Here is a 27,762-nt window from a genome sequence, read left to right as displayed (position 1 = left end):
GAGGCAGATAGATAGACACATATGTGTCATATGTGAATATAAAAAATTCTTTATCTCACAGCTTTTTACTTAGAATTGATGACTCAGTGATCTCTGCTAGGTCAGCATCAGTAATTTTTGAGCATTGATTAAATGAAAGTGTCCCTAAAATATTAACATGTGGCCAAGGGAACTCTAGCCCATGATATTGTCACATGACCACACGTTGCATCCCCAACATGTATTTGCCCTATGCAAGTAAACTCTTGATCATTCAGGCATAAAAGCAATATAATGAATCACCATAATTGAAATCCGAGTTAAAAAAGACAAAGAAATGCCTCCGAACAGTGGTTCTGGACAATTCCGTAAGCTGTGCTAAGTGCAGGCTGAATTAACAATGTCCTTTCGGTACTATGAGAAGCAAATGAAAGCTTCTGTATTGGGCGGGTTGGAAGTACAGACTGGTTTGGCATTCACACCGAAATTCCAGAATATCCACCTATCCCAGTCTTCTCTCACCTGGGTACCCATTAGACTTTTCATTCTATATCCCAGCTTTTCCGAGGCTGCACCAGTAGAGTGGAAGGACCAGGCCTTGCTCCTCTGAATTCCTTTTCCTGCAGCAGGAGTTGGGCTGGCAGGGCCCCTGCTCCAGTCTCTCTTTGTATTCTGTGCTATGGTTTCCCCTGTAGGGCCCTTCATGTCTTATTCTAAGTGAGTTAGGAAAGAAGAGGTATGTTGAGGGGCTGGTCATAGAAGAAACACAGTAAAAGAAAACGGAGCCTTATTGGAATCTGTAGAGTTAGAGCCTCATGGTCTCACTTCCTGCAAACTTTATTTAACTTATCTATGACTCTGGAGAGGAATCTACAGTCTGATTGTTCCCTCTATTTTTTATTAACTTTTTTTTTTTTTTTTTTTTACTAGCACAGTGATTCCAAGCCATTGGTATTCAGGGTGCCTGATTGTACTCATACTTTGTCTAAACTAAGTATTTTGGTTCATTCAAAACTTAGAAGAATTTGGTCTAGAAATAACTGGAGGTAGAACATGGTGTGGCCAATGGAGCTGTGAATCAAGAGATTCTTATGATAGTGGATTTTCAGTTAAGAAAAATCAGCCCATTAAAAAAAAGGAAATGGTACTTCAGAGGCTCACCCAGCTGAGAATATTTTCTGAGGACACTTCTCGTAGGAACATGGTTGACAACTGAGGCCAGACACATAGATGTTGCTTCTGGGCACCGCTATGATAGAAAACCTTCAGAAAGTTTCTTCTGAATGTATTTCCAAGGAAAGGAGCAATGTTAAGCATTCAGACCTGCATGTGTGTGCTTTTATATGGAAGCCCCAGAAGGAAGTGGAAGATCTAAAATTCTTTAAAAAGAAACTGAGAGTTCCCAGTTCTTAAGGACCTTCTCTGTTGTATTGTTTAAATTCATCTGAAGTGAGTTCCTAGGATTTTGTGTAGTAGTGACCTCGCCTTATGTAGTAGTGACCTCGCCTTGTGCAGATGAAGCAAGTTTCTTTGTCTAAACGTGTAAATAAGATGCAGAGACTTTTAGCCATAGAAATATGACATTCTGTATGAGTAAAACTATTATTTTCGCAAATGCCCATCTCTAGTTTTAAAATGTCTCCTTACAGAGAGGGATGATTAAAGCTATTGTGAGATTGTTATTGACTCAGGAGAATGCATTTTCTTCAAAGATTTCATTCAAATCCCATATGCTAAAAAAGAAGGTTAATATCTACATCAATGCACAGTCCAGAAGTTTCACTTAACAGCCAGAAGGAAAAAATTTAATGGCCTTGATTAAGAAAATGTTATATATTTCTACTTTCTCTGTTTTAATAATACTTAAAAAACATGCAGAATATTTTTGTTTCAAATATGATGTCTTGTGCAGTACCCTATCACTTTTATCCTGGTGACAGATGTGCTTATTTAAGTCAGTAACCTGCTTTAGAGAGGTGAGTGAGGTCATTCAAAATGATCCCTCTAGACCAAGTCAACCTGCAGCCTGTGGGCTGCATACAGCCCAGGATGACTTTGAATGCAGCCCAACACAAATTTGTAAACTTTCTTAAAACATTATAAGATTTTTCTGCAGTTTCTTTTATAGCTCCTTAGCTATCATTAGTGTTAGTGTGTTTTATGTGTGGCCCAAGACAATTCTTCTTCCATTGTGGCCCAGGGAAGCCTAAAGATTGGATACTCTTGATGTTTCTCACAGTACTGTAGTCAGGATCCTAGCTTCACATTGACTCAGAGCTGCAGATGATCTCAACTTCAGAGTAAGAGACTTGCCTCTTAGACTCTTGATTTTGGAATGCTCTTTAGAACAAACTTACATACGGGTGCTCATTTCCTACCTTTTAGAAATGAGAAGTCATTCCTTTATAGACTCTCACAAAGGCAATGGCACTGGCCATTTGTTTGCTTGTTGACTTATTTATGTATGTGTCTGTCTGCCCACAGCACCTTACTGCAGTTTGACCCACCCGCTGAAGAATGGGGGTATTCTAAACAGAACTGCAGGAGCGGTTGGAAGCAAAGTGCATTATTTTTGCAAGCCTGGATACCGAATGGTCGGCCACAGCAATGCAACCTGTAGACGAAACCCACTTGGCATGTACCAGTGGGACTCCCTCACGCCACTCTGCCAGGGTAAGAAATGCGTTTTCATCACCAGCCTTGTTTCCTGTGTATTGCTCTCATTTTAATCACTCTCTGAAAATAAATGAAGCACTAACTAAGAATAAAAGGTAAGGGAAAATTGAATGTTGGCTTATAACAGTACGAATTAAACCTTCCAGTGGCCATGCAAACTTTCCTGACATGTAGTTGTATAGCCTGAATTTGGAGAAGGGTTGGACATTCACTGGATCCTGGGTCAAGTTATTCTAACACTTACTTGTACTTCCTCTTGAAGTAAAAAACATGTCATCCAATTTAAGATTCAAAATAATTTTTCTTTACCATTGTATTAATTTAAAAACATTAATTTCTGAAAAACTCATTTTCTTCATTTTAGTTTAAAACCTCATTCTTTGAGCCATAAGCTCTATATTTGATTTTGTTTTGTTATTTAAATCTAGGGCTTGTTAACGTTGATTTCAATATTTCATGCCTTTTTTTTGCATTTTATCTATCATGTGCATAAAAACCAGGTTTTCAAATAATGCATTTTAATTTTAATTGAAGGCTTTGAAGTCATGAAATTTTCATAGTTTTGTCTTATCAAGGTTTATATTCATAATGAATTATATTAGTCTTTGAAAGCTAATTATGATTTATGAGTGAAAGCTCATATTGGCTCTCTTTTTTCTCAGTTGCATTAGATATTAGATTTTCTGGTATTGCTTTGTGAGCCAGTAATAGATACTTATCACAGTTATTGTAGGTGCCTTTGACTGTAAGAAGTTGATCAGACACTTAGCCTGTATTATTTATGTTTTACCTCTAAGAATTCTTATTTAATATAAAATAAACAGAGAGATAGACTCAAGCAGGTTACTTCATTAGGAATGATTAGAATTCTTATTTAATGTAAAATAAACAGAGAGGGAGACTCAAGCAGCTTACTTCATGAGGAATGATTAGAATGATAATTTTTTTTTCTTTACAAGAATACTTGTTCTTTTAGAAGAAGATATATTTCTCATTTGCTTTAACTATGACTCTATAAACAGAGTCATAGAATCTATTGCTGAAGAGACCCAACTTCAGCTCAGAGAACACCCCATGGTCTCTGCCCCACTGGCACTGGCTAATGACAGAGTCACAGCCCAAACGGCAGCCTGGACACAGGAAAGGGATTCGGTGGAATGGGCAGAAACTCCTGAAGTCATTTCCTGTCCTCTAGAGGCGAAGTCAAAATAGAGCCTAAAGAGAATGTGCTCTCCAGGCCTAAGCACAAAGGGGTACGGAGAGGGACCTTCATGTCCCAAAGGGATTCGGGTGATGCCAGGCACATGCTAGTCCGTCTTTCTGATCGATAAGCAAGGATTTCTGGGAATGGTTTATGAGGTGGAGCCATGGCTTACCCTTTCAGTGAATGGTTGAGAAGGATTAAAGGATGTCAAATATATAGGTTTGAGATAAGTCTTGACTTCTTTCTTCTTCTCCCATGGCCTCCCTACACCCCAGCAGAACTATTTAATGCTAAGTTAATGATTCAGAAATACAAATAGTGCACACTGCAAATGAGGCTCTTCTGACATCTTTGCAGCTGTGGCCAAGGAATCTGTGGGAACATGATCACGGTATCTCTTCTTTGTGTGGAGCATGGCAGAGAGGCAATGGCTTTGTGTATATGGGATGCTAGAATGCACACCATGTTTTGGAAGAAGAGTTAGAGTACCTTCCTTCAGATTTGTTCTTGGCAATAAATAACTTACACGACTTTGTTCTCAAATTATAAAATATTTGAGAAGTATCATTTTTCTAAAACAGACCTGTGACTTTCTACACTTCCTATTAACCTTTCTGTTAACCTGGGAGTCAATATGGTTTTGTTTTTTTCTTCATGCATTTTGACCTTTAAACTTGGAGGGATCTTAAAAACAATCTAGTTGAACTACTTATTTTTATGTATTTGAAACTGAAACACATAAAAGTTAAGGGACTTCATAATCATAAAAATGTTGATCTAGAATTCAATCTTTCTGTAAGCCTGACCATTGTTAAAGCGGAATTTTCCTTGCCAGAAGAAATTATACTTAAAATAGAATCTCCCAAATACTAATTCTGAAAGAATCTATATTTTAAGCACTTAAATTCATTTCCTGTGCAAGACTTCTTTTAGTCACCTTTTAGATATTTACAATTTGTGTAAAATAGCATTTTAATTATAATATAAAATTATTTTCATTATCTATATAGATTATAATGCTTAAAACAAAACAAAATGTAGCAAAAAGTAGGATTTTTGAACATTAAAGTTGTGTGGTACAATTAAATCAGCATTTTTATCATTTTAAAAACAAAACTAAACCTTTAAAATGAAGAGTAAAAATGATTATCTGGATAAAGTCCATTGAGAAGGAATTATAAAAGTTTTAAATAGCATAAGGTTGTACAACATGTATTGGCAATTTATGCCCCAACAGTTTTTGCTTATGCTTAAAGAATTGTTAAAGTTGATTTAGCTATATTAAATGTAAAATATAAATTATGTGATTTTTGTAGTGTGCAACAAAGGGAGATTTTATTTGTTTAGTATTAATTACACGCTTTCCTTTTGTTACTTTTAGAATGTAGATTTTTTTTTTTTTTTTTGAGACGGAGTTTTGCTTTTGTTGCCCAGGCTAGAGTACAATGGGTGTGATCTTGGCTCACGGCAACCTCTGCCTCCCAGGTTCAAGTAATTCTCCTGCCTCAGCCTCCCAAGTAACTGGGATTACAGGCACCCACCACCATAGCCGGCTAATTTTTTGTATTTAGTAGAGATGGAGTTTCACCATGTTGCTCAGGCTGATCTCAAACTCCTGACCTCAGGTGATCCTCCCGCCTCAGCCTACCAAAGTGCTGCGATTACAGGCATGAGCCACCCTGCCCAGCCCTAGAATGTAGATCTTTTACACACTGTATATACTTCCCTAAGTTGTAGAAACACTTTGGCCTCATATGACAGAAAGAGACTCTGTGGGTTTTCAGCTGCTTTTCTTTGGCAAATTGCATATGTTGTGTTGTGGATTATGCTAGAAACCTTCTCCCATCCACTCACAGATGTGTTGAGCAGTTGTGTGTACTGACCCAAGGAGAAATGACAACAACAACAACAAAAAGATTTGTTTCCTTCCAAGGGATTCACAGTGTAATAATGAAAAATAGAATGTAGGCTGGGTGCAGTGGCTGACACCTGTAATCCCAGCAACTTTGGGAGGCCAAGGTGGGTGGGTAGATTGCTTGAACACAGGAGTTCAGGCCAACCTGGGCAACATGGTGAAACCCTGTCTTGACAAGAAATACAAACATTAGCCAGATGTGGTGGTGTGCACCTGTAGTCCCAGCTACTTGGGAGGCTGAGATGGAGGGATGACTTGAGCCCAGGCAGGAGGCAGAGGCTGCAGTGAGCCAAGATCACGCCACTGCACTCCAGCCTGGGAGACAGAATGAGACAAAAAATATACATATATATATATAAATTATGGTAACTGTCACCGTGGATGGACAGCATGTCCTGGAATATAGAGTTGCACATTTGGCTGTGTATAACAGATTAAGCGACATCCTTACTGATGTGCAAATAGGACCCTTTGATGACTGCCTCAAAAATATATATAAACAGAAAAATTTTTTTAAATTATAGATTCGAAAAGTTATTTTGAGGCTGAAGTACTTTAAAAAGAAGAAAGCACTCTGATTATCAACGATGTGTTGCTCTTTTCCTCTGGTGTTAAAAATAAAATATTAAGGGAACCCTATTTTCTATTTGGTTCTTGGAATCTTAATTAGTAATTTTAATTTACAAGCAGAGATATATGACACTTAGAGAATTTTATTTTCAGTTCTAAGATAATTGAAGACATGTTCTGTCTTTTTAAAAAAACTAGCATTTTTGTTTAAAGAGAGTTAATATATATGGAAGAATCGTCACCGTTTATGTGATCCAGAATTGCTGACAATTCATAATTATGAAATAAAAATGAATAAAAGAAAAGAAAAGTGAAATATGAAACAGAAGACTAGGTGAGCTCTTTCTTTAAAATGTTTAGAACTCCACGTGGGAAAAACAATTTTCAAAAACCCCAGCTAAATTAACACATCACCACGTCTTCGCCACCCACATCAGCACAGAAGTTTTCATGATTTTATTTTTCCCGCAGATGTTCACATTCCATATAAAGCTGGGACGTGAGAATCTCCACATAGCACATCTGTAGGGATAAAGTTACAGGTTTTACCTCTGAGGCTTCTAGGCTTCAAGCACACTGTCCAAAATAAAAGTAGATACAAGGGCTATGTTTATGGAGAGGGTATATTTTATATAATTTCTTGACATGTTTCTTTTTGTATTCAAGAATACAAGCAAAGCGATGTTAACTGTGTGTCTGTTGTTGTAGATTAAGGTTGTTGCTGTGGGTCTGAAGCCTCATACAAGTATTAAGGAAGTTATGGCTGTTTTCTTTTCAATTCAGACTTAGCTCTGAGTTACACACTGCAGGCGGGTACCAAGGTGAATAAAAAATATTCCCAGCTCTTATGGCTCTGCTAGTCCGGAGGGAGAGAGTCTTATAAACTAATAAGTACAAGTCAATATGATAGTCAGCAGGAATGGATAGTCATCCAGCGGGAGTAGCAGAGAAGGTCCAGGATATTGGGACGTCTGAGCTGGAATGTGAAGGGGACATGGTGGAGGAAGATGGGTTGGAGAAGCTGGCAGGAGCAGCCCATAGAAAATCTCAGCTGCATGTTTACATGGCTTTCACCTTCTGTCCTTGCTTGATGAGACTCCATTAAAGAGCAAAAGAGATACAATCCCATCTGTGTTTTAGAAAGCTTGATCTTTCCGTGGCATAATGAATGATTGGCACGCATCCTGTCTGGAAGACACGAGTTCTTAGTGGGTTATAGCAATGTGTGTTTGAGGGATATGAAGACTTCTAGAAATACAGTGAGAAACAAGTTTTGCATGAAAACAGGTATTGAAAATACTTAGGAAACAGAGTCCACAGTCTCTCGTGAAAGCAGGTAAAAAGGAAGAGATAAATCTGGGATGACATATGTTGGTGGGGGGCTTGATTGCTGGGAGTATTTGGTGCCACTCAGTGAAATAAGGACCATGTGAGGGAAAGGAAGCTTCATGAAATTGATTTTGACATTTGTGCTTCAGGTCCAGGGGGCAAACTGTCCCCAGTAGTGACTCTGAGGCTAAGAAAAGATGGAGTTTTAAAAATTACCAGTAATGAGGCGGTGGATTTTAAATTAGTTTAAGATACTGGATGCTTCATTTGCTTTATCGTATTTGACTTTGTAACTTTTATAAGGACCAGTTGAAATGAATAAAATTGTAATTAAAGAAAGACTATCTGCTGTAATAAATTTCAAACTAGGCAGCTCCACCACAAAATAAATAACAGTTTAGACTCTGACAGTATCTCACATTTGGTCAAAAGTGGTTATAAATCCTGCAATAAATCATATAGAAGGTCACTGAGATAATTGGGAATGTAATTACTGATGCAAATGTTAAAATATTTTAAGACTTCCACGTCCAACTTAAAGGTCATCATAGTTTTTTAATTATTGTATTTGAAAACTTTTATTTGAAAACTGTAAAAAAAGAAAAATAATTTTAAAAAATGGCAAATATCTCTTTGTGGCATTGGGAACTTAAAATCTGTATTGATCTATTTTAATATTAAATTTATCCTTGAGTTGACATTATATTTTTTTCTCAATGATTTGTAAAGCAGTTCATATACTCTTACATAAAATAAATACAATTTATAAACTTCCTGAATGCATAAAGGACATTCGTTCATCTCCTTTACAAAAATATCTGGAAGAATATATTCAAATAGTTACTAAAATGCAACAGCTACGTTTTAACAAATGAGCAAGAGCAAACCTGGCATGTTGAGCTCATTCTCTTTTAGGCCCCCCAACTACCAACCTTATAAACCATGTGGATGCCACTGTGTCCCTCGGACCCGGGCAAAATACCCTGCCCCTTGTAGCCATTTGGTAAACATTTTAAATTTAGAAAATCACTAATCCATGACTTTCTAAGATAAATATGTGAGAATATTTTTCCTTTTAAAGATTATTTAGAATTGGCTTTTGTTCTCTTCTATTTTAATTCACTTTTTTTTTTTTTTTGCCAATGACATTGCAGACGCATCAAATTTTTAGAGAAAAATTACTTCGATTTGAAATCGGAGGATACATTGTGAGGGCCATCCCCCTCCAAAGTAGCCCCCAAAAGGCCAGGGTGCCCTGATCTCCCTAAGCCTACTTTCTGCCGTGTAAAATAGAGGTTTTGAAATCTACCTCCCAGAATTATTGAGAGGATTAAATAAATAATATAGGATAAGCCGTCAGATATTACATGCATGCCAATTATGATTGTTAGGTCTCGAAGGGGACTTGGGAGGCACCCACTCCAAACCCATCCCGAATTGTGGGGTTCAAAGTGGCAGGCCCCAGGCCACAACCCGGACACAGATCTTCCCAAGACCCCTTGATGGCTCGCAATTAGCTTCTGGATTCAGTAAATAAAAGTTTTGCTACCAATTGTCTGTGAGTGAGAAGATGGAGCCGGCAAGGTGTATTTTATTGGTTTCAGGGAACTCCAGGTTGTTTTTCTCACTTTGCTTGACCTTTTAAATTATTTCTCTCTGAAAATCTGTGTTGGTTTTTATCGTCCTTGATAAAGCCAGGCAGATCTTCTGTCCTCAGGCTTCATTTCCTGCCTTAAAGCAAGAAACTCTGCCAAGCAGCTGTTTCCATTATCAGTACGCTAATCTTATTCATCTTGAAGAGAAGTCTGAATTAGAACTGAAATTCTCTGTATTATCTCAAAGATCCAGTTAAACTGGCACATCAGAGTGCACTGCTTTCAAGTTCCCTGGTCAAAGAGAGAGCAACTCCCAGGCAGCTATTTACTTTCAAGGTCTGGTTCTCAGAGCCTTCTATCAGCTGTGGCTTTTGCTTGGAGTGGAGTTTGTCTATTGTTTATTTTTGATTTGGTAGCATTTTGCAGGCAACAAAGAGTATAAAAAACAGACTTTCTCACAAATTACGTGATTAAGCTTCTGTTTTTAAAGTCAGACCTTTTAGATAGAGATAGCTGCCTATATTCTGCTTATACATAGCATGGCAAAGGACGGAACTGGTGCAAAGAGCTGGGTGGAGGGGACAGAGGATGCACGTGGATATGTCTGTGTATATCTCTTCAATCCTCATAGATGCTGTTGCTCACAGATGATGTTACCAGAAAAAAAAAAAAAGCCTCATTATCTCAGGTGGGATTTAAGCTCCAGTCTTTCAGATTCCAAAATCGGAGCCATTTCCATTATACCCTGCATTCACCCCCTGAACATGATGTTTGCCCACAGAGAGGGCATCTCTCAGAGGAAACTGTCCTTTTACTTTATACAAAATTTTTAAAACAACATCATTCTCAAATGTTAGGAGGATGTGTTAGGAGACCTGGCATAAATGAATTAACTGAGATATTTTGTCAATCTTAAAATCCTTCACTTATGAACATAAAGAGCATAGGTATTTGAGACTTTTATCTTGATTTTTTATATGCATATCTATTTGCTTCTATTTCATTATCAATCTTCTCCTCTGTTTTGTGATATTAATACAATATTTCTAGACATTTAGATTTCATTAAAAATTTACATTTAAATAGGAATTTCTGGGATTTTAAATGTCAAATCACATGCTTTGATATGTATGTGTGTGTATGCTTGTGTGTCTCTTTATATATAGACACACACTTTTATATAGGTTGTAGGCATTATGTCAGCCAGATTGTAAATTATCAGAATGTGAATCCACACAGTCCATATAGCTCAAACTGGCCAACTCCCATCAAGTATATTGTAAAATGAGGTTTATCCCAATTGCCCTTGCTTAAATCTACCTCACACAATCTTAGGGGATTTGAAAGGAGTGCTTGGGTACAGTACTGTGCAGTTGCAGTCAGGCTCCCGCAATTGAGTGATGGATTCCTCCCATCCCCAGCATTTGCTGGCTGTGTGACCCTGGACAGGGCAAGTGACTTCACTGAAGTTCTTTATCTGCAAATGGGCATAAAGGTGCTCCCCCCCGTTTTGAAGGATTAAACGCAAATGTTGGCGTGAAACCTTTATCATACTGCCAGGGAAGAACAGGAGCCCAACAAAAAAGGAACTCTCATGCAGTCAGACATGTTTGCACCCAGGAGTGTTTTTGGTGCAAACCTAATGGTTGGCCGTCAAGCAGAATGTTGTTGAATGTCAAGTCAGCAATGTTTAGGTAACTAAGCTGGTAACATACTTCCCTTCTTGTTCATGGTAGCTGAAATCAGACATTGGCTCTCTTTTCCTGTAAAGGGCCAGGTAGACCTTCAGTCTTTGGGGATCATATGCAGTCTCAGTGGCATATTCTTTGTCTTTAAGTTTTTCACAATTAAAAACAACGTAAAAGCCATTTTTAGCTTGTGTATAAAAACAGGCTGCAGGCTGGTTTCGACCCACAGGCCATAGTCTGCCAACCCAGGATCAAATTAATCTTCCAAGATCAGACTGAAACGCAGAGTCCAACGCCATCAATATCAGTTACTTTCTGCAGTTTGCAAATTATATGTCAGGCATTTTACTGAAGACATATAATTTTCCTCTACCATGTGCTAAAATCCAGCATGTTTATTCATTAAATTAAATAACGCATTTCCTCTGTCCATGCTTAGCACACATCGAGCTTCCTAAAACTTCACCTATTCTAACTGTGTGAAATGTGGCTAATAATAAAAGCAGTATTGTAGTCACTGGAAGTGTGCAGAAAGGGTAATTTTGTATAATAGTAGTAGTGATATGAAGACCTTGACCTTTCTGCACAAGGAACTGTACAAAATATGCAAAGTAATAATATTTTATAAAAGAATCAAGGGTCGTATGCGTAAGAGTGGCTGATAGAGATCAACTATGTATCTCACACATTTTAAAAATGCTATAATGGGGTTTAATGTGCTTCGCATGGAGAAATAAACCTGACATGGAATACTCAAAATATTTCACAAAGCAAACAAAGGGATCGTGTGAGGATAAAGGAAACGGAGGCAAATGGAAGTGGAGATGAAAAAGTCAGCCCAGAACTTTCCACTTCAGCAGGAGGAACTTTGAAAATGACAGCTCCTAAATCAGTAAAAGGCAAAGAGGAGTAAAGACAGTGAAACGCCCTGTGTGCAGTTTAAGATACCAGCTGACATTGAAGGATAGGTTATGGTCTTTCATTGAAGAGGCACAGCGGCAGCCTCTACCTGTGACAGTGACAGTTTGAAAATGTCAGTCCCTGGCAGAAAGAAGAGCAGCTCTGGAGGAAAATGTGTAGGCAAGCCGGGTAGGGGCTGCAGTGGGGAAGGCCCCGATGGGCATGCAGGCGTAAGCCTCAGGCTACTGGGGAAGTTGGCTTTCCAAAATTGTTAAGGTGGAGATAGCTGAGACAGGAAAAATAAGCAAACAATTCAAAGGAAGTGACTACTACGTGCTGGAGGTGGCTGAACCTGCCAGCCGGGATGAGGCTTCTGCCCAGAGACCATCACAGGGAGAATGAGTGCTTTGCTCTGAGGCTGGAAGGCAGGTGTTTATGTCCACGTAGACCACATCGATGCAGACAGTGTGCGCTTTGCCTGTTTTCCCACCTCTGATGCACTGTTGTTGAGGTGTGGAGTTGCTTCTCATCTTCTCATTTCAGGGCTCAGCCCCCAGGCAGTCTGCTGTGTCTTGGGGGACCTAGGTACCCACTGTGGCCTTTTGTCCATGTCTTGGCATTTCTTACTTTGATTTCCTATTTGTGCAGCTGTTCAGTCCTCCATGACCAGTGGTTCTCACCTTGCAAAGTTTATAAAATGCATTCCTGACTCCCAGCCCTGCACGATTCTGATTTGGCAGGCTCCAGGAAGTCCGGAGTCTCTGCTTTCAAATACATACCAGACATGCAGGCACCTAATGAGCATGGGTTTAACACACATACCTGGGCACACATGGATATAGGGTGGAAAGAAGTGGCACTTAGGACTCCAAAAACAGGGAGGAAGGAAGGACGGTGAGCAGGGGTGAGGGTTGCCTGTTGGATACAATGTTCGCTGCTCAGGTGATGAGTATGCCAGAAGCCCAGTCTCCTCCATTATGTAGTATATCCAGGTAGCAAAATGCACATGTACCCTCAATCTAAAAAATCATATACCCATATGAGACAACACACTTCTTAAAGAACAGGCAGAGGTTCTGCTGTACCTTTGAATCCCCAGCATTTTGCGCAAAGCCTGGGCCACAATTGTCATCAATATGAATTTATGGAGAAATGAATTTGGCTCAACCATCTCACCAATCCTTTCTTTCATGAGGTTTCTAACATAAACAGTGTTGCTGGGAGGAAACAGCTTGAAATTAGGCCAGCGGTGGTGCAGGCTTCAACTTTTAAAAATAATAAGAGCAGTTATGGGAATATCTTCCAGCAATCAGAGCATCTCCGGCATAGCAGAGCCACAGAGTCCTGTGATTGGGCAGTGGCACCAGAGATAGAAAGTCTGGAGGTTCTGCCTGCTACATGGTGTCATGGGTTGAATTGAGTCCCCTCAAAAAAAGTATGTTAGAGTCCTAACTGCCAGTACATTAGAATGGGACTGTATTTGGAGACAGGGTCTTTACAGAGGTGATGGAGTTAAAGTCATTAGGGTGAACCCTAATCCAATGTGGCTGGTGTCCTCATACAGAGAGGAAATTAGCCTGCAGAGACAGAGGTGCACAGAGGGGCAACCATGCGGGGACACAGCAAGAAGACGATGTCTACACACAAAGGAGATAGGCTCAGGCGGAACCAGCCCCACCGACACCTGCTGTGGGACTTCCGGCTTCCAGGACTGTGAGAAAATCCATTTCTGTTGTTCTGTGGTGTGTTGTTATGGCAGCCCTGGCAAAAGAATAGAGACACAAACTTTTAAAAATAAACAGTGACAACATCTTTTTTTTTTTTCTTTTTTTTTGAGACAGAGTCTCGCTCTGTCGCCCAGGCTGGAGTGCAGTGGCGCGATCTCGGCTCACTGCAAGCTCCACCTCCCAGGTTCATGCCATTCTCCTGCCTCAGCCTCCCTAGGAGCTGGGACTACAGGTGCCCACCACCACGCCCGGCTAATTTTTTTTTTCTTTTGTATTTTTAGTAGAGACAGGGTTTCACCATGTTAGCCAGGATGGTCTCGATCTCCTGACCTTGTGATCCGCCCACCTTGGCCTCCCAAAGTGCTGGGATTACAGGCATGAGCCACCGCGCCCAGCCAATGTATTTCTTACTTAATGTGTCTGCAGGTTAAAATACATTTACATAGTCCAGAAATATAAAAGGAAGGGACAAAAAAATAAACTGCAACTCACAAAACTGATATAAAGCTATTAGGTTTTTGACATACCTCTATAAATGTATTAGGCTGTTCTTACTGTAAAGAAATACATGAGGCTAGCCTGGCATGGTGGTTCATGCCTGTCATCCCAGCACTTTGGGAGGCGTAGGTGGACAGATCAGCTGAGGCTGAGAGTTCGAGACCAGCCTGACCAAAGTGGAAAAACCCTGTCTCTACTAAAAATACAAAATTAGCCAGGCATAGTGGTGCATGCCTGTAATCCCAGCTACTTGGGAGGCTGAGGCAGGAAAATCACTTGAATCCAGGAGGTGGAGGTTGTGGTGAGCCGAGATCACACCGTTGCACTCCACTGCAGCCTGGATGACAGGGCGAGACTCCATCTAAAAAAAAAAAAAAAGAAAAAAGAAAAGAAAAAGAAAAAGAAATACCTGAGGCTGGGTAATTTATAAAGAAAAGAGGTTTAATTAGCTCACCGTTTCTCCGGCTGGACAGGAAGTATGGCAGCATCTGCTTCTGCGGAGGCCTCAGGAAACTTCTAATCATGGCAGAAGGTGAAGGGGGATCAGGCACATCACCTAGCAAAAGTAGGAGCAAGAGAGAGTGAGAGGGGAGGTGTTACATGCTTTTAAACAGCTGGATCTTGCAAGAACTCACTCACTATCATGAGGACAGCACCAAAAGGAAGGTGCTAAGCCATTCATGAGAAATCCAGCCCCATCATCCAATCACCTCCCTCCAGGCCCCACCTCCAACACTGAGAATTACAATTAAACATGAGATTTGAGTGGGGACACAGATACAAACCACATCAGTAAACATACCTATTATATCTATAATCAATGTCTTTATATCAATTGAATGATATCACACTTTCCATGATATTGCATACACATTATTCTATATCCAAAAATTATGATAAAATGCCAAAAATTCTATTCTAAAATATATATTTGTATATTTATTGCAATTTCAATGACCAGTTATGTCGTTTCTAACTATGAGATAAAATGCAGACATGCATACTCATTCAGAAACATCTTTGCACTTTCTTCCACTTATTGCCACAGGATACAATTTCTTTAAAGTGAAATACAGGAAATGCACAGGTGACATATTGGGTTATCTTGTCAAACTGAGCCTCGGGTAATCCAAATAGGCTGCTCCACTACAGGTGTGACGGCTTGCTTCTGGAAGCTTCTGTGTTTGAGGAGCCTGGTGAAGGTAGAATCCTAAGAGGAGGTGGGGTGACCGACGCCCTGGGTAGACAGCTCCCTATGGACCTGGGGGTGCGGTGGACCCTCCTCCCGTGATTACGTTATGTTGTTGGCACAGACACACTTCAGGAAGGGAGAATGTGCTCAGATTGTAGGACCTCACCAGACGGGCTCTTCTAGGGGCAGAGTTCTTACTGGTCAGAGATTGAAGGCCTGAGAAAGACTGGATGAGAGGGAGAGCCTTTGTAGCTGTCTTGGAAGATGAAGAAAGACACAGGACATGGAACATGGAACACAGGGCCTCTGGGCACTCAGAGCCCACAGCCAGTCAGGAAACATTCAGCTGTGCAAATGCAAGAAACGTATTTCTGCCACCACTTGAGTGATCTTCCAAGTGGATTCTTCCCGCGCCTCCAGGTGAGAAAGCCGCCTGCTGCCACCCTCAGGGTGAGGCCACGCCCGTACCTGAACTGCAGAAATCGTGTTGGAATAAATGTGTGCTGTTTTGGGCCTCTATGTGTGGAATAATTTATGTTGCAATAAAAAGAAATCATTATAATTGCCAATCTTAATTCTTGCACATCTGACACTCAAAATGAAACAAAAAAGATCACTCATTGTTTCCATTTTCATTCATTTGATCATTACTCAGTAGAGAATACTTTTTTTTTTGGTAATTTATTGACCATTATATTTTATATTTTTTTAAAGTTCATGTTCTCATTTTTCTTCAGTTTTATTCAATTTTATTGAAAGTTGTTTGTACAATAATTTATTAGCCAGTTGTCAGTCATATGTATTTCAAATGTCTTTTATAGTCTATGAATTGAAACATGTTAATCTTTATGAACTGTGGCCTAGAAAAGTCCTCTCTATTTTCTGTTAAAATTGATTTATTTTTCTAAAGTTTGAATGATTTCATTTATACATAGAGCTACTAGTTTTCTAATCTGTAGCTTCGCTTGATTTATACATGTAAGTATTTGCTTCCTATTCTAGAGTGAATCTGTGTTGATCTCAGTGTGATCCTGTTTTAAGATGTCACCCTCTCAGATGGCTACCCAGTTTTCTGAGTGTCATTTATTAAATACTTTGCTGGGTAATTATTTTCATTATTTTCTCCACTAATTTTTTTTTCACTGATTTAAAATTCCAACTACTTTCTATGTTAAATCATCTAGTAGGTGGATATCTATTTCTGGACATTCTGTTCTTTCTGTTTACATGCATGATTTCCTATGCCAAGTCCACAGGGCTTTAATTGAAATAACAATAATGTGTTTTCATATCAAATGCAATCAAGTCATTTTCCTCACTCTATTTGCAAAATTTTCATCAGAGATAATAGGGCTTTAGTATTTATTTAAGAACTTTAACATCATTTTAACAAACTTTAAGAAACAGCACTGGGAATTTGGGAGGGTTGCATTTCATTTTTACGAAAAAGAGTGGAAAAAATTAATTTTATGATTTTATTTTTCATTAGGAGAGGAGTTGACTGGGGAGATTTTTCAAAGCCAATTTTGTCTATTCTTAATATTATCTGACACTTGAAGGCAAATACTGGGTTTTGCATTACTCAGAATTAACATGATATTTATGTTCCCATTAATACTGAAAAGTGGGCACCCCACACACACCTATATATATACATCTACAAGTATTCAGATATTTGGCAAGCTGTGCTAACCCATACGATGGTATGCACTGAAATGGAAGAACCTCATGCCTTCACTCCAAGTGGAGATGAAAAGTGCAGATTCTTGGCATCGTTTCTCTGCCACATCTGCTTCCCTAGTGCTAATTAAAATTGGGATACTATTAAAAGGAGGCCCACAAATGAAACATCTGAGGGTGTTCCAACAGCTCTTTAATTTGGGCTGGAAACCCAGGCACACATGCACGTAAACACCTACGCCAAGAACTGTGTTCTTCCAAGTATTTTGACCATGACATGACAAGCTTGGTGGAACATTTTCTGGTTCATATTAACATAATATTCTTTAAAATAATACATCCTTGGCATATTGATTTATTCTCTGACTGGTTTAAAAAAAATTCTGAAGCTTGTTCTTAGCTATGCTTTTTTAGAGGGTGACAATTAATTGTTAAAATCTTCATTGTTGATTCTAATTCAGAGCATTTGTTTTGTGGATTGGTTTGATATATTCTTCAGTTCCATACTCCTAGTTTGGTCAGCTTAATACAGAAAATCATTAATTGGACTCTTCCATGTAAAAGTTTGGAAACAAAACTTTCGACCTCTAATTGTAATAGTTTGAATCTGTGCAGACATAGACTCCGGAAGAATTGATCTCAGATGCCCTGAGACTCGAGACTTTCTGCCATTCACTCTTACTCTTGAACCTTTCTGAGGTACTATTGATTTTCTTCTAAAAAATAACTTAGACGAGGATTGTATGGAATGCATTATCCGGAAAATCATTTACCATGCTTGTTTTCTGTTAATAGACCAGTGGATTATACATGCGCATTTCTTTTACTGGAAGGGTTGCTTCCAGGTGTCATGGGGAGTAAAACAGTAGAGATCAACCGAGGGGCACAGGAGTTTCAATTATGTGCACATGGTGCACTGTTCTGTGATAGATGCTGCCTTCATAACTGGACAGGTTTGGTGACCAAATTATAAATATATGAAATGACATATTTGCAATGAATCCATGGAGTAGAGTTCAGATGGACTGTCTGCATTTAGGCTGTTTTGATGTCAGGTGAATTGGTGGCTGTAATGGTGTTGATGAATGGTAGTTTTTGTGCTCACATTTTCCAAAAAGCCTTATCCATTCAAATGGAAATGGATATTGCTTTTATTTTTAAATTTGAAAATCATGTGAGAAATAATCCACTTCAGGTTGAAAATTACTGTGGTGCATATGGCTTGAGTTTCTATTTTTAAAATGTATGTTAGACATTTTAGCATTTTATTTTTTATTTTAAGTTCTGGGATACATGTGCAGAACGTGCAGGTTTGTTACATAGGCATACATGTGCCATGGTGGTTTGCTGCATCTGTCAGCCCACCATCTTGGTTTTAAGCCCTGCATGCATTAGGTATTTGTCCTAATGCTCTCCCTCATCTTGCTCCCCACCCCTTGATGGGCCCCGGTGTGTGATGTTCCCTTCCCTGTGTCCATGTGTTCTCATTGTTCAACTCCCACTTACATTTTAATGATCCTTTCAGCATGAAATTATATACATACTAATATATTTTGGATATTTGTCCCTGGCCAAATCTCATGTTGAATTGTAATTCCCAATGCTGGAGGTGGGCCTGGAAAGAGGTGTTTGGATCATAGGGGTGGATCCTTCATGGCTTGGTGCTATCTTCATGATAATAAGTGTTTTTGAGATCTGGGTGTGTGGCATCCCCACCCACCTCTTGCTCCTGTTCTGGCCCTGTGACAGTGTGACATACTTATTCCCCCTTGGCCTTCTGCCATGATTAAAAGCTCCCTCAGGTCTCCCCAGGAGCTGAACAGATGCCAGCACCATGCTTCCTATAAAGCCCACAGAACTATGAGCCAATTAAACCTCTTTTTCTTATAAATTACCCAGTCTCGGGTATTGCTTTATAGCAATGCAAGAATTGCCTAATACAGAAAATTGGTATCAAGGAGTGGGGCATTACTATAAAGATACCTGGAAATGTTGAAGCAGCTTTGGAACTGGGTAACAGGCAGAGGTTGGGAAGGTTTGGAAACCTCAGAAAAAGAAAGGGAGATAAAGGAAAGTTTGTAACTTCTTAGAGACTGGGTAAATAGTTGTGACAAAAATGCTAATGGTGATATAAACAATGAAGACCAGGCTGATGGGGTCTCAGATGGAAATGAGAAACTTCTTGGGAATTGGAGCAAAGGTCATGTGTGTTATGCCTTAGTGAAGAGCTTGACTGCATCGTTCCCCTTCCCTAGGGATCTGTGGAACTTTGAACTTCAGAGTAATGAGTTGGGTATCTGGTTAAAGAAATTTCAAAGCAGCAAAGCATTCAATATGTGGCCTGGCTGCTTTATACAGCCTATGTTCAAATATGGGAGCAAATAAATGACTTAAAGTTGAAATTTACATTTAAGCAGGAAGCAATGCATGAAAGTTTAAAAAATTTGCAGGCTGGCCGTGTGGCAGAGGAAGAAAAAAGCTTTTTCAGAAGAGGAGTTCAAGAAGGCTGTGGAGCAGCTACTTGTTAGAGAAATTTACATGACTGAAAGGGAGCCAAGTGCTAATATTCCAAAACAATGGGGAAAAGGCCTTGAAGGTGTTTCAGAGACCTTTATGGCAGACCCTCCCATCAGAGACCTAGAATCCTGGGAGGAGAAGATGGTTTTGTGGGCCAGGCGCAGGGCCCTCCAGCCCTGTGAATCCTCAGGACGCTGCTTTCCACATGCTGGCTGTTCCAGCTCCATCTTTGAATCAAAAGTGCCCAGGTGCAGCTCAGACCCCGTTCCAAAGGGTGCAAGCCATACACCTTGACAGCTTCCGTGTGGCGTTAAGCCTGTAAGTGTGCTGAATGCAAGAATGAAGAGTGCCTGATAGCCTCCACCTAGATTTTGGAGTATGTATGAAAAAGCCTGGGCATCCAGGCAGAAGCCTGTTGCAGGTGCAGAGCCCTCACAGAGAACCTCTACTAGGGCAGTGCCAAGGGAAATGTGGGGTTGAAACCCCACGCAGAGCCTCCAATGGGGCACTGCTTAGTGGAGCTGTGAGAAGGGATCACTGCCCTCCAGACCCTGAGAATGGTAGATCTACCAGCAGTTTGCCCCCTCAGCATGAAAAAGCCACAGGCGCTCAACTCCAGCTGCTGAGATCAGCCTTGGGGGCTGCTCCCTGCAAAACCACAGAGGCAAAGCTGCCCAAGGCCTTGGGAAACCACCCCTTGTAGTGGTGTGCTCTGGATGTAAGACAGAGTCAAAGGAAGTTATTTTGGAGGTTTAAGATTTACTGACTGCCCTGCTGGGTGTCAAACTTGAATGGGGCATGTAATCCCTTTCTTTTTCTTTTTCTCTTTTTTTTCAGACAGAGTCTCACTCTGTCACCCACGCTGGTGTGCAGTGGTGTGATCTTGGCTCACTGCAACCTCCACCTTCCAGTTTCAAGTGAGTCTCCTGCCTTAGCCTCCCGAGTAGCTGGGATTACAGATGCCTGCCACCACACCCAGCTAATTTTTATATTTTTAGTAGCGACAGGGTGTTCACCATGTTGGCCAGGCTGGTCTCGAGCTCCTGACCTCGTGATCCACCTGCCTCAGCCTCCCAAAGTGCTGAGATTACAGGTGTGAGTCACTGCGCCCAGCCCAGCCCGTTTCTCTTGGCCAGTTTCTCCCTATTGGAATGGGGGAGTTTGCCCAATACCTGTATCCCCATTGTATCTTGGAAGCTACAAACTTATTTTTGATTTTCCAAGTTCATAAATGGAAGGGATTTGCCTTGTCTCTGCTTATCTCAGATGAGGCTTAATACTGGAATGAGTTATGAACTTTGGGCTTCTGTTGGGAAGACATGATTTTATTTTGCAATATGAGGAGGATATGAGAATTGCGAGGGGTCAGGGGAGAAATAATGTAGTTTGGATATTTATCCCTGCCCAAATCTCATGTTGAATTGTAATCCCCAATGCTGGAGGTAATGTCTGGTGGGAGATGTTTGGATCATGGGGGTGGATCCCTCACGACTTAGTGCTGTCCTCATGAAAGTGAGTTCTCACAAGACTTGGTCAGTTAAAAGTATGTGGCACTTCCCCTCAACTCTGTCTTGCTCCTGTTCTGGCCGTGTGAGACACCTGCTCCCCCTTGGCCTTCTGCCATGATTGAAGGATTCCTAAGGCCTCCCCAGAAGCCAAGTAGATGCCAGCACCTTGTTTCCTGTACAGCCTGCAGAAACATGAGCCAACTAAACATCTTTGTAAATTACCCAGTCTCAAGTATTTCTTTATAGCAATGCGAGAATGGCCTAATACACATGTGCATATGTATTTATTTATTAATATTATGTCATTAATGGAATTTAGAATGCCACCGACTTTTCCTTAGTTTCCATGATGTGAAGTGTGGGGATTTTTTGTTAGAAGTCCTGAGTCTTGGAGAGTCTAAAAAAGTCATGGTTTTCTACACAAAGTGAGTGGTAAATTATGTTAGGTGGAAAAGTGACATATTCTTTGAAGCCTGTGGGATTGAACATACTGCAAAAAGAAAAAAGAAAAAAGAACATGAGCAAATCTATGAAGAAACTTTTCACATTTTTTAGAACTGACAAGAAGAAAATTACCACAGAAAGAAGTGGTGAAAACTACCTGAGACAGTGTTTGAACCTCTGTTCAAGCCATTTTGAAAAATCTGAAATATTTGAGCCATTAGTGACACATGCAGTGAGATTTCCCTTTTGGATAGAAATATAAGGGAAAAGGGAAACTATAAAATTTTTTAATTTTATTTATTACAAAAAAAAGCCATTCTGTTATAGGGAAGGAACACACACTTCAGAGCTGGACATGTGGATTAGAGTCTGGCTCTACCCCTTACTAGATGAACTCTGGATAAATCGTCTAATATATCTGGACAACAGTGACCCCTGAAAATGGAGGGTAATAATATTGACTCATATTGTTAGTATGAGAATTCAGTAAGATAAATTAGGTAATTACAGCACATGGAACCAAGGATAGAAACCATAAAGTTGTAAAATTATTATTATTAAACATTAATATTTGATATAAACTATAATTGTTAAAACCACTCGTTTATTATAGTATATTTCATATACAATCTAGTTAGTGAATATAAATTTTTATTATATATTAATTGAAGAATGTTGATCAATGTTATATATTTATATATATTATATACTATATATTATACATTAATGTGGTGAGAAGGATGGTGACATTAGAGTTGAGCTCACTTTAGATCAGGAGTACTGGGGTTTAAATTCTGATTCTCAGTTTACTGTTAAATGTCTGTGTGGACCTGGAGAAAATCATTCGATGTTTCTGCTTGTGAAATGGGACTTGCTTCAGTAAACCAATATAATCTCCTCCAACTTGAAAGAAGCATGAGCCTGCAAGGAAGCCACTGTGGACTATGACGAGATGGCTACGCTTGGAGTGCGGGGAGGCATCGAGGTCAAAAGATGGGCATTTGAGGCACAAAGGAAGTGAGAGCGTCTGGTCATGATTTGTACATGGTGGAAATGGTGGAAAAACGTCACGATAAGAGACAGAGTATCATGGTATCTCCTGTCTCACGCGTGGGGCCTGGGAATAACATTGCCATGCACCTTGTTGGCTGACACTCTCAGACAGGTCAAGAGGTGCATGCGTGGGGTCCATTCATTCCGTAGACTGATTGTATTGACCTCCTGTTCTGTGCCAGGCCCCAGGCTTAGCACCTGGCACAGGCTGAGCAAAAGAGATGAGGTTGAAGGAGGGGTGGTAAATCAGTTAACCTCTGAAAGCCTTTGTGGATTTTCATCAGTCTGTACCTCTTTATTAGCAATTTAATTACACCCATCAACTTCTCTTAACTAGAAGCTCCTACTTAGCCTGACCAAAGATACTACAAGTAATAATTTCATATTAACTGTTAATAACCCTGACACTTCATTCCATGCATTTTTGAGGCCAGAGGAATTGTGGAGAAATGAGCTTAAATAAGAGTTTCCAATTTTCTGTGTAGCTCAGTTTTCTGTTCTCCGTGGAGTTTCCATTACCATGCAATTATCAGAATTGGTAATCTCCTTTATGACCAGGCTTCAGTCCGTTTGGAATCTACAGAGCCATTTGACAAATACGATTGTGTCCTGTGTTTTTAAAACAGGTGATTATTGTTTTACTAAAGCTGTTACTCTCTTGTCTGTCTGTATTTGAAATTCCTCAGAAATTAAGACAAAATATCACAAGGAAGCCATGATTACTCAAGAATTAAAGGACCCCCAGAGTCCACTTCAAAATACATGTCGTCAATTCATTTTACCTGCATGCATAATGAATTCTTGTTGGCTGCAGGGTCTGTTCAAATGCGTAATGGAAAAGTCAGCAAGAAGGGAGTTCTGATTTGAGTTCTGTCACTGATTCCCTGTGTCTTCATATGTGTGACTTATTCTCTGACCATGTTGAGCTTCAAATAGAGCTAAAACTATGAGATTTTCATGGAGTCATTTATTTGAATGAATCTAAATCTGTTTTAAATAATTACTGGAGTTTGGATATTGAAATGCTTCATTTCATTAGCTCTTGTAGTAGAAAAGTTAATGAAACGGAGTTTAAGTGCCCAGAGAATTGTACACGATGCTAGAACCAGCAGCCCTTGGAAGCAGGGACAGACCTCAATAGGCCCGTGCTCCTTTGAATTGTCCTTTGGCAATTTCTCTAATTGCCAATAGACAATTTTTCTGTAACCTTTGGAAATATGGCTGGAAAGTTGGCCCATTATTATTAATTTTTAATTTAAATGACTGAACAGTCATTTGCCATTGTGCTTATAGTTTATTTAGTGCTCGGAGAAAGACTCTCGCTGGCTTAGTGGGTGATAACCTCTAAGCTGTAGAAACTATGCTCTTCACTCATTTTCATTTATAATGAGCCAGATTTTATGGTTTCTGCTACTTGTTTTTTATCACTAGGGAATCTAGTTTCTCAGCTTTGTTAATACTTTTGATTTATCCATGCATTTTAGTTTATGCCTAATTTCCCTTTTATATTTTGAGAAAATACTTATCAGATGCTTTGTAGGCTATCTCCTATCTATCATCTTTCTCTCTCTGTCTTCCTGCCAATTAACCTAGCGATTGATCAATCGATCTATCATTTTTTATCTATCCATCTATCTTCCTATCATCTTCCTATCTATATTTCTATCTTCCTGTCTATCGATCTGTGTATCTATATATCTATCATCTATCATTTTCCTTTCTATATAACTATACATCTGTGTATCCATCTTCCTATCATCTTCCTATCTCTTTTTATATATCTATCTTCCTGTTGTCTATCATTTTTCTATCTATATCTCTCTGTATGTATCTATCTTCCTATCTCTACTGATCTAGCAATCTATCCATCTACCTTTCTATCTTTCTTTTGACCTATTTATCTATCCACTTATCTATGTATCTATCTTTCTATCTATTGTCTGTCTGTCTATCTATCATATTCCAGTCTTCCTCTCTGTGTATATTCCTATCTTTCTATCTAATCTATCATCTATCATTTATCTATCACTATATATCTTTCTTTTTATATATTTTTCCTTTTGAAATTTAACGATAGACACATTATTTGCTTATTTATGAAATGAGGATTTCCAGGTCTATTTCTTCTTTAGATGTGCCTGTGAAGGTTCTAGTCCAGGTACATCTGTTTGTTTGTTTACTTTTTCCATTAAGTAAAAAGTTAGCCTGACCCACTGGAGAAGGAAGCATGGGCAAACTCCTGCAGCCATGTTTCCCAGTGCACATGCAATAGACTCGTTTTCAAAGTTTTGTTCTCTAATTTTCTCCCTTCCACATTGCTTATACCCTGGGAATAAAAGGAAAAAAAAGATTTTTGGTCCTTGATTCTGAAACTAAGCCCCTAACTTGTCTTTAATGCCTACTTTATTGAGATTTTAAGTTGGAATTTGCTTAACCTCATGCTGGTTATTTCTAAATAATCAGAATCACATTTTCGGAAAGAACCCATAAAGCATTTCTTGCAAAACCATGTAAGGATTTGTAATGGCCAACTGTGAGAAAATGCGGGGATGTTTTTATTCTCAGCAGCTGGTTTGCTTACTGTAGTCAACATTCTTATCAACCTTCCACATTTGGATCATATGTTTATTTCTTCTTTATTTTCTGTGTTTACTATTCTTATTAATTGTATTAATCCATTCTCACACTACTAGAAATAGCTACCTGAGACTGGGTAATTTATGAAGAAAAGAGGCCTAATTGACTCACAGTTCTGTAGGCTGTACAGGAAGCGTGGCTGGGAGGCCTCAGGAAACTTATAATCATGGCAGAAAGCGAAGGGGAAGCAAGTCCCTTCTTCACATGGCAGCAGGAGGGAGAGAGCTAAGGGTGAAATGCCACAGGCTTTCAAACCATCAGATCTCCTGAGAACTCACTCACCATCATGAGAACAGCTGCCTTCATGATCCAGTCACCTCCCACCAGGCCCCTCCAATTCAACATGAGATTTGGGCAGGTACACAAATCCAAATCATATCTTTAATATGTAGCCAAACTTCAGATCAATGTTTTGAGAATTTATCAGGCCTTGAAAGTTCATTTTGTTGAAAACGTATTCAGTAACCTGTGTCCTCTAAGAGGCAGCTTGAGCTGTGCTTGCTGCTTCGTTTCTTCACCTGTAAATGAAAGAGAATGAAAATTGAAAAGTATTGATTGACTATTGTGCAGCAAGACTTAATGTTCCCTATGTAACTTTATCCTAATGACCATGCTTCTGTGGCATATAGTTATTATTTTTCATTTTTAAGTGTACAGTTCAGTGGTGTTAAGTACATTAACAAGGTTGTGTAATCATCACCACTGTCCATCTCTGAGACTATTCTAACTTGCAAAACTGAAACTCTGCACATATTAAACAAGTCCCCATTCCTCCTCCTGCAGCCCTTGCAAGCCATCATTTTACTTTGTCTCTCTGAATTCAACTACTCTAGGCACCTCACGTAAGTAGAATCACATAGTATTTGTCTTTTTATGGCTTCACTTCGCATAATGTCTTCAAGATCATCATGTTGCAGCATGTGGTGTGTCAGAATTCCCTTCCTTTTTAAGACTGAGTAATAACCCACTGTGTGTAGAGGCTACATTTTGTTTAGCCATTCATCTCTTGGCAGACACTTGGTTTGCTTTCATATTTTAGCTCTTGTGAATAATGCTACTAGGGACGTAACTGTACAAGTTTTTAATCCTTTTGGGTACTTAGCCAGAAGTGCAATTTCTGCATCATATGGTAATTCTATTTTTAATTTTTTGAGGAACCGCCACGGGTCATCACCAGTGGCTGTATTTTTTTACAGTCCTATTGACAGTACACAAGGGTTTCAATTTTATCACATCTTTGTCAGCACTCATTATTTCCTAGTTTTTGCTCTCGTTTTTATTCTTATTTTGCAGAAGGTAAAACTGAAGCTGAAATAGGTTAAGTCACTTGTTCATTATCAGAAACAACATGTGCTTCTGGGCTTGACTAGTTTACCAGAGTATGCCCAACAAGCCCGCTTATCAGGGACGATGAGGATAGGCTCCAAAATGCAGATTCCCTTCGAAATCGGCCACAAAGCGCGTGCATAAAATCCTTCTGTAAGTTCTTATGATACGAGATTGATTAAATGCTCAGTGAGCCTGGGACTCTTGGGTTCCACAGGACAGTGGTGGTTGGTGTCCGAATCAGAGTTTTTTATGACACACACCAGTGTCACTTTACGTTCCTCCAGCTTTTTTTCTCTAGGATTTTTCTTTTTATTGAATAAAACTTTGTTTTATATTCCAAAAAAAAGACAATTTAAAAATGTTTGTACCTGTCTCTTTTGAACAACACTCTAAAAGTAGATGGGTAAAAGTCAGTTACTTGTACAGCTTTGGCTGAGCAGCCAATTTACCCCTGAGTAAACATTCTAGAGGCTTTATTTGCCAAGCCAGAGCCTTTCACTGTAATAATTAGCTGTTTATTTGCCAACCCTATTCTGCTGCCTTCTTTTTCATAGCTTTTTTATCTGTTTCAAATTCATAAATGCTTTTTTTTTTTCTTTCTTGGGTTATGACATGCTAGATATTTTCAAGAGGATTAGAATATCTAAAGATACTTCTCGCTCAATCCTATTATCCTCAATTTTGCATTTCATAGCTGGTGGGCTTTTTTTTTTAAATGTGTTTTGTTTTGTTGTTGTTTTTAAGTTTGCTTTAGTGTCTGCAAAAGCCAAGTCATTAGTTCCCTCTATGGATATTCATTTTCAGACACACTTTTCTTTATCCTTTCAAACAAATGGAAGAATGTTTCTGTTGCTGGTGTTTGCTCCTTGGAAACAGCCGACATCGCACCACCTACACATAGTGAAGAAAAGCAGTGTGACCAGTTCTATCCCTGTGGGTGGAGAGGTGGCTCCTTACTGCACCTCCTCTCTTGCTGTTATTTTCTATCTCAGCCTTCAGCATGGTATTAATGGTATATTGGATGTTGGCTACATGTCAAATAAGATGTTTCTTGATGCCTAATTATTCTAAGAAAATATTTTGGAAATCAAAGATAAGGGAGGAAAATAGAAAAAAAAGAAAGGACCCAGAAATATTCCCATTAATGCTCAAATTCAATGTGGCCTTTGTATTTTCAGAATCATATTTGAAAGTGTATTTCTAAGTGATTGATTGATGGATAGATTGAATGTTGATAGTTGGACATTGAAAATAACAGTAAATATGCATATGGTGAAATACGTCAGGTGTAGCCCAGAAACAGCACAAGAGAGTAACTGAA

General features: G+C 39.3%; 1 protein-coding gene across 2 annotated transcripts in view; it reads left to right on the top strand.

The window, feature by feature from the left end:
• The window catches only part of CSMD1 (CUB and Sushi multiple domains 1), a 2,070,470-nt gene that overhangs the window by 1,906,823 nt on the left and 135,885 nt on the right, over positions 1-27,762 (top strand). For both annotated transcript variants that reach the window (XM_034966977.3, XM_034966976.3), the window contains exon 49: positions 2,464-2,652. In XM_034966977.3, coding sequence (XP_034822868.1) covers positions 2,464-2,652 — 189 coding nt within the window. The remainder of the gene's footprint in view (positions 1-2,463; positions 2,653-27,762) is intronic.

This window comes from Pan paniscus, chromosome 7 (assembly GCF_029289425.2).
Source record: "Pan paniscus chromosome 7, NHGRI_mPanPan1-v2.0_pri, whole genome shotgun sequence".
Classification (NCBI taxonomy): Eukaryota; Metazoa; Chordata; class Mammalia; order Primates; family Hominidae; genus Pan; species Pan paniscus.
The sequence above is the reverse complement of the archived record's forward strand: the minus strand, read 5'-3'. Positions and strand labels throughout refer to the sequence as shown.